The sequence below is a fragment of the Salvelinus fontinalis genome, chromosome 19, assembly GCF_029448725.1.
Source record: "Salvelinus fontinalis isolate EN_2023a chromosome 19, ASM2944872v1, whole genome shotgun sequence".
NCBI lineage: Eukaryota > Metazoa > Chordata > Actinopteri > Salmoniformes > Salmonidae > Salvelinus > Salvelinus fontinalis.
The window spans coordinates 45,406,162-45,413,298 of NC_074683.1; the positions used below are offsets into that span (position 1 = coordinate 45,406,162).

Sequence of the window (7,137 nt, forward strand, 5' to 3'; positions counted from 1 at the left end):
CACTGTTGGTTAAGGGCTTGTAAGTAAGCATTTCACCGTAAAGTCTACACTTGTTGTATTCGGCACATGTGACATATAAAGTTTGATTTGATTTGACATATGCCCATAGTAGGAGAATAAATTCCATTCAGCCCAATCTCAAGGGAGATTAATTATGTCCTCATGTATGTCCTCATGTCACGTTCCTGACCTTAATTCCCTTGTTTTGTATTTATTTAGTATGGTCAGGGCGTGAGTTGTGGTGGGTTGTCTATGTGTGTTTTTCTATGTTGGGATTTTGTGTTCGGCCTGGTATGATTCTCAATCAGAGGCAGCTGTCAATCGTTGTCCCTGATTGAGAATCATACTTAGGCAGCTGGGGTTTCACGTTTGGTTTGTGGGTGTTTGTTTCCTATGTCAGTGTTTGTGCCACACGGGACTGTTACGGTATGTTCGTTTGTTATTTTGTATCGTGTATTGTTTTCGTGTACATTAAATATCATGGAAACTTACCACTCTGCACATTGGTCCTCCGATCCTTCTCTCCTCGTCCGATGAGGAGGACAAAATAGACTGCCGTTACACCTCATGTCTCAGCATGTTCTAATGTCCTTGTTTTTATCTAACTAAATGATGTTTGTGGAGCCTTATCTTGTAATAACCAATACGTCCACTTGGGAGCAGGCAATGGCATACAATGAAACCACATGGGTGCAGGCAATGGCTTACAGTAAAACCAGTCAGTGGTCTGCTCTCCAAAAATGATTACATTATAGATGAATAAACTGTTTAAGCTGTTACACTGATAAGTATTGTATTGGACCTATTCTGAGACTAGATGTGGCAGCTCCATGAAAGTAAGCTAAACCCTTTCTCTGAGTAGTGAGCTACTTTGAATACAAATTACCATCTTGTTGTGGTGGTGGTCTGTTCCCAGCACTTCCTGTGTGCTGTGTTTTTAAACTAGAAACACCCAGTCCTGTGCAGGTTAGGGTCTGTATCTTGGGCAGAAAGAACACCACAGTACTTTACAGTAACCTATCGCTCAGGATTATACCAGAACACAACAGGCAGAAGCAGTGTAGGACCAGAGACATTAGACCCAAGCTTTATTTCACATTCTCAAAAACTAGCCACTCTTGCTTCAAATGGTAATAATAGTCTATGTCACAATTTCTTTATAAAATTAGGGACATTTCTCTTGCACTATTCTCTGGTGAAGGATACTGTATTGTAATTGAGTAGTTGCATAGTAAACATGTAACCTTCAAACGAACACGTTTGAAATTAATTGACAATAATTGAGATTGGAATGTGTCACTGTATGTGTCACTATTACAATCATGCCACACCCACATCATTTTGCAGTTATGCAATCTATTACCTCTGTCTTCCTATGACCATAGAGACAGTCATATGCACTTTCATATTACATTTGAATGGAATTTCCATACTCTCTCAAGAGGGAGAACATCTATTTACAGGGACTCACTGTTTCGGCTATGTGGTGGGCTCAACATTTTACATAAACCATGGAAAGCCCCCAACCTGTAGCCAGCACATGCGTACAAACACGCGTATCTGTGCATAAATATACACCAACACTCACTCACTCACTCACTCACTCACTCACTCACTCATACTGAGTGAGTAGTATGCACACATATAGACACAGGCACACACATTTAGTCACACATAGGGACATAAAATGTTCGGTATGAGTGATTTTCCCTGTTATATCCCCAAATCATCACTAATAATCACAAAAGTGGCTCAGTGGTTTCTTCATTAAAATATATATTTTGATTGTCAATAACAAATGATGGTTTATCATCATTATGTGTGAGATAACATTTGTGAAACACACTGCTAGCTGACATTATTTTGCTCCTCTAACTCTGAGGTGTGATGTGAAGCAGGGTTCACACTCAGAAGCACATATTCTCCAGCTCTAACCCTTGCCCACCTGTCTCACCCCAATCCCCCGATCTTTAAATCATATTTTTTTCTCAGAAACACTGCTGCACTGCGGTTAACACACTGCTCAACATTTCCATGACACCAGGAAGAGTGTGTGTTAGTTATATCACTCCTTAGGGGGATTCATGTTTATATATATATATATAAAAACATGAATGTTGTGGTGGTATATATATATATATAAAAAAACATGAATCCCCCTAAGGAGTGAGATTTTCATACACAAAATATGTTCAGCTTTCCTCTTTTTCAGTGAGAAGATCCATCAAAGAAGACAACTTAAACAGTAAAGCAGTCAGCAGCACCGTGCCGTTATGGTCTGGATGAGGTCTCTTTCAGAGCCTATGGGCTCAGTGGACTCGGATGGCTGCGTACTCTGAGCATTCATCCTGGGGGGTTGGGATATGGGGGGGTTTCGGGGACCCTCTAAGGGTCTGGTGGTTCAGGCTAGCGTACACAAGGTGGTTTGACCCTTGATCTCCAGCTGTGATATCCGAGGAAGGAAGAGTTCCGTTTGTCATCAGGAGGCTGTGTGCCGATGCCCTGTTGATGTGTCTGCCATAGGGACCATTGTTGTAGAGATTGTCAGAGTGGGCAGGGTTTGGTGTGAATGGTGATGATGGAAAGGTTCCCTTAGAGCAGGAGGAGAGGTCTGGACATGGTGCTGCCTGTGTGGACATTTCCATTAAACACAGAGAAAAACAATTAGACAAAGTCAGGACAGCAAGGCTTCCATTTTGTACAAATTTAGTGTATTGAGGACAAGTTTTGTCATGATAGCAAATGACCCATTGGTTAATAATAAGATGCTATAAGATTTCCTTACCTGCTCCTTTATCCCGTTATTTGTTGACCTTGTTGGTTCTGAAAATGTGTATATTTTAGAAAGTTAAGGTGATGTCTTAGCTGCATTTCAACCTTGTACAAAATAAAAGTTTTCAGTATTAAATGGGTCTAATAAAAAACATGAGCTGGCGCTTACCCAGAGAAAATGATTTAGTGTGGAGGTGTTGACTAACAGTGAATAAACTGTAAGCTATAAAAACAAAGATAGTCACACACTCCACATGTATAACCTTCCAGAAATGTATTGGGTAAAAAATAAAACAATGCATCACCGTGCCTTCTTCACCCTGATTACTGGGAGGTTATGCATATGGAGTCTGCGACTCTCTTTGTTTTTATAGTATTAAATGGGTAACAGCATTACTCACCTTTACATCCATACATGCAGAGGAAGGAGATTGCTGTCACCACGACCACCAACAGTACTATTCCCACACAGATGTAAACATACGGCAGCCAGCTCAGATATTTCTCATTATGCTTTGCATTTGGTGAGTCGTCTGTTAGAGTAGAAACAGAGCTCTTAACACCAGACACAGTTGTCACATAGGCCTACCAGCTGATGTAATGTGATTGAATGTCTGTAATTTCATAAACATTGTCGTACTTGTGTTGTGGTCTGATGTGCTTGTCATTTTCAGGTTGCTATCTGTAGAAATAAGTGTATCAAGCAACAAGGACTCAACTGAGTATGTATTTTATTCCTTTTAAAACAATTGATTGAGGAAAAAACTAAGCTTTTGTTGGTTACCTGAGACAGAGACATTGATAGCATGGCTAACAATTGATGATTTATTCCCAGCCATTCCACATCTGTACGAACCATCGTCATTCATAGTTAACTTCTTAAAATCCAAAAATGCAATATGATTTTCTGACCCTCTAGAAAATGGTTTCCATCCAATTTTGACTTGCTCTGTCTCATTGATTTGTTTGCAGTTGGCGTCCTCAAATTTACACCAGGTGACACGTAAGGTTTCTCCACAATGTTTCACAGGGCAGTTGATTGTCAGCTGTTTCTGAGGGACAGCATTCCAAACAGTGTTTCTTTTGATTGTCACCTCAATTTCACATGGGCCTTGGTGTGAGAAAAGATAATGGAAACAATTTACATAATTACTACTGATAAGGATCATACTGGTCACTGGTAAAACACAAATGAAAACATGAAGACCTGTCATATTCAAATTGCGGTTGCGAAGTTACGCTCTGACAGTGTCCATCACCCCTCTCTGACTGACTTTGGTTGGTCATTGAGTACATTCAGAAAGTATTCAGACCCCTTGACTTTTTCCACATTTTGTTACGTTACAGACTTTTTCTAAAATTGATTAAATAGTTTTTTCCCCTTATCAATCTACACACAATACCCCATAATTACAACTCAAAAACTGTTTTTTTTAAATGTTTGCAAATTTATAAAATATTAAAAACAGAAATATCACATTTACATAAGTATTTCAGACCCGTTACTCAGTACTTCGTTGAATCATATTTGGCAGCGATTACAACCTCGTGTCTTCTTGGGTATGACGCTACAAGCTTGGCATACATGTATTTGGGGAGTTTCTCCAATTCATCTCTGCAGATCTTCTCAAGCTCTGTCAGGTTGGATGGGGAGCATCGTTGCACAGCTATTTTCAGGTCTCCCCAGACATGTTCAATCAGGCTCAAGTCCGGGCTCCGGCTGGGCCTCTTAAGGACATTCAGAGACTTGTCCCAAAGCCACTCCTGCGTTGTCTTGGCTGTGTGCATAGGGCCGTTGTCCTGTTGGAAGGTGAAACTTCACCACAGTCTGAGTTCCTGAGTGCTTTGGAGCAGGTTTTAATCAAGGATCTCTCTTTACTTTGCTCCGTTCATCTTTCCCTCAATCCTGACTAGTCTCCCAGTACCTGCCACTGAAAAACATTCCCACAGCATGAGGCTGCCACCAAACTTCACCGTAGGGATGGTGCCAGGTTCCTCCAGATATGAAGCTTGGCATTCAGGCCAAAGAGTTCAATCTTGGTTTCATCAGACCAGAGAATCTTGTTTCTTAAGGTCCGATAGTCCTTTTGGTGCCTTTTGGCAAACCCATCTCCACAGAGGAACTCTGGAGCTCTGTCAGAGTTACCATTCGGTTCTTGGTCACCTCCCTGACCAAGGCCCTTCTCCCCCAATTGCTCAGTTTGGTCGGGCGGCCAGCTCTAGGAAGAGTCTTGTTGGTTCCAAACTTCTTCCATTTAAGAATGATGGAGGTGACTGTGTTCTTGGGGACCTTCAATGCTGTTTTGGTACCCTTCCCCAGATCTATGCCTTGACACAATCTTGTCTCGGACCTCTATGGACAATTCCTTCGACCTCATGGCTTGGTTTTTGTTCTCACATGCACTGTCAACTGTGGGACATTATATAGACAGGTGTGTGCCTTTCCAAATCATGTCCAATCAATGTAATGTACCACAGATGGACTCCGATCAAGTTGTAGTAATATCTCAAAGATGATCAATGGGAACAGGATGTACCTGAGCTGAATTTTTGAGTCTCATAGCAAAAGATCTGAATACTTATGTAAATAAGGTATTTTTTTATTTATTTTATTATTTTGTGTGTGAATTGATGAGGAACATTTTTTATTTAATCAATTTTAGAATAAGGCTGCAATATAACAAAATGTGGAAAAAGTCAAATGGGCTGAATACTTCCAAATGCACTGTAAGTAGCATAGTGTTGAAGGAATTTTTAAGTAAATTGCCAAAATTAGCAAATATCAATCCCTTTCAAATGTAACACAAAAAGTATGTATGACAAGATGTGAAACATCTTACCTTGAGCATTGCCATGGATGCAGACCAGGAAGAGGAGACAGAGGACCAGCAGGATGTGGTCAAAACACGGTGAGTCCATCAAGGCAAAGATGCAATGTCTGATGAGATCTCAAGACAAGTCATGCCCGTGTCACTCAGTTAGAGCAAACCGTCTGTGATTACACACGCTATTTGAGTGGTGACACTGAAGATATATTCTGAATATTTCTCTCTCTCTCTCTCTCTCTCTCTCTCTCTCTCTCTCTCTCTCTCTCTCTCTCTCTCTCTCTCTCTCTCTCTCTCTCTCTCTCTCTCTCTCTCTCCTCTCTCTCTCTCTCTCTCTCTCTCTCTCTCTCTCTCTCTCTCTCTCTCTCTCTCTCTCTCTCTCTCTCTCTCTCTCTCTCTCTCTCTCTCTCTCTCTCTCTCTCTCTCTCTCTCTCTCTCTCTCCTCTGCATCTACAGGGTTTTTCCACTTCCTGTCCTCCTACATATGAGCCTACCTACCATAGCTCTCTTGTCTATTGCTTCTACTTTAGAGGTCTGTTTCCTCTCCCTCACACATCATAGGCCAGCACGTATATGTCTTTTTATTCTGTGTCTCTGCAAGGGGTACCATTGGAGGACTCTGCTCATTCTATAGATGTATTATTAGTTTGCATGCATATGTCCTCTGTTATCTGAGAATCATGATTAGGGATAGTGGGTTACAGTATATTATAGCTGTAGGTGCTATAATTGACAATTAGCTTTAAACTTATGCTCAGTTAAAAATGTAACTTTTCACACTTTTAGCAGACAGTCGTATCCAGTGCAAACATTTTCAATCTTGTCTCCCGTGGGAATTAGACCCACAACCCTGGCGTTGCAAGCGCCATGCTCAACCAACTGAGATACACTTAACAGTTGTATTGTAATCCATTTTGAGCTGTGTGGGTGGGAACCTCTTTGGTTTTCTATTGTGTGTCAAGCAAGAGGGAACCTGACCATCAGAACAACTCCTTGAATGTCACGTTCTGACCTTTATTTCCTTTGTTTTGTCTTTATTTAATATGGTCAGGGCGTGAGTTGGGGTGGGCAGTCTATGTTTGTATTTCTATGTTTTCCTATTTCTGTGTTTGGCCTGATATGGTTCTCAATCAGAGGCAGGTGTTTTGTGTTGTCTCTGATTGGGAACCATATTTAGGTAGCCTGTTTTGTGTTGGGTTTTGTGGGTGGTTGTCTTCAGTCTTCGTGTGTCTGCACCCGATAGAACTGTTTCGGTTTTCACTTTATTGTTTTGTATTTCTTAGTGTTCAGTTTCTGTTTGATAATAAATTTGATGGACACTTACCACGCTGTGCATTGGTCCTCTGATCCTTCTAACTTCTAACTCCTCTAACGAGGAGGCAGACGACAGCCGTTACATTGAATCCCTACTTCTTGAAGTTTGCAGATGTGTCTAAAAAACACTTTTACCCTTTGGTGTGTGTACTTTACTATATTTATACTTGGAATGCTGCTTTTCAACAGCAAAAGTTAAATCTTTGGAGGATGTCTTAAAAAAAAC

At 40.9% G+C, this 7,137-nt stretch overlaps 1 protein-coding gene across 1 annotated transcript; it reads right to left on the reverse strand.

Moving 5' to 3' along the window:
* Positions 1-1,056: 1,056 nt before the first annotated feature.
* Positions 1,057-5,807, reverse strand: LOC129816816 (B- and T-lymphocyte attenuator-like). Its single transcript, XM_055871726.1, has 6 exons — positions 5,613-5,807; positions 3,557-3,883; positions 3,413-3,454; positions 3,174-3,305; positions 2,786-2,823; positions 1,057-2,627 (listed from the first exon to the last, which is right to left on the reverse strand). The coding sequence occupies exons 1-6, from the start codon at positions 5,689-5,691 to the stop codon at positions 2,310-2,312; spliced, it is 936 nt and encodes a 311-aa protein (XP_055727701.1). The 5' UTR covers positions 5,692-5,807; the 3' UTR covers positions 1,057-2,309.
* Positions 5,808-7,137: the final 1,330 nt, after the last annotated feature.

What these genes read in the sequence shown, in the direction of transcription:
- LOC129816816 (XM_055871726.1), bottom strand. Translation starts at nt 5,691, where the DNA reads ATGGACTCACCGTGTTTTGACCACATCCTGCTGGTCCTCTGTCTCCTC. An exon ending in TATCAATGTCTCTGTCTCAG is followed by an intron (nt 3,455 to 3,556) that starts GTAACCAACAAA and finishes TTATTTCTACAG; the next exon opens with ATAGCAACCTGAAAATGACA. An exon ending in CTGCATGTATGGATGTAAAG is followed by an intron (nt 2,824 to 3,173) that starts GTGAGTAATGCT and finishes ACACATTTTCAG; the next exon opens with AACCAACAAGGTCAACAAAT.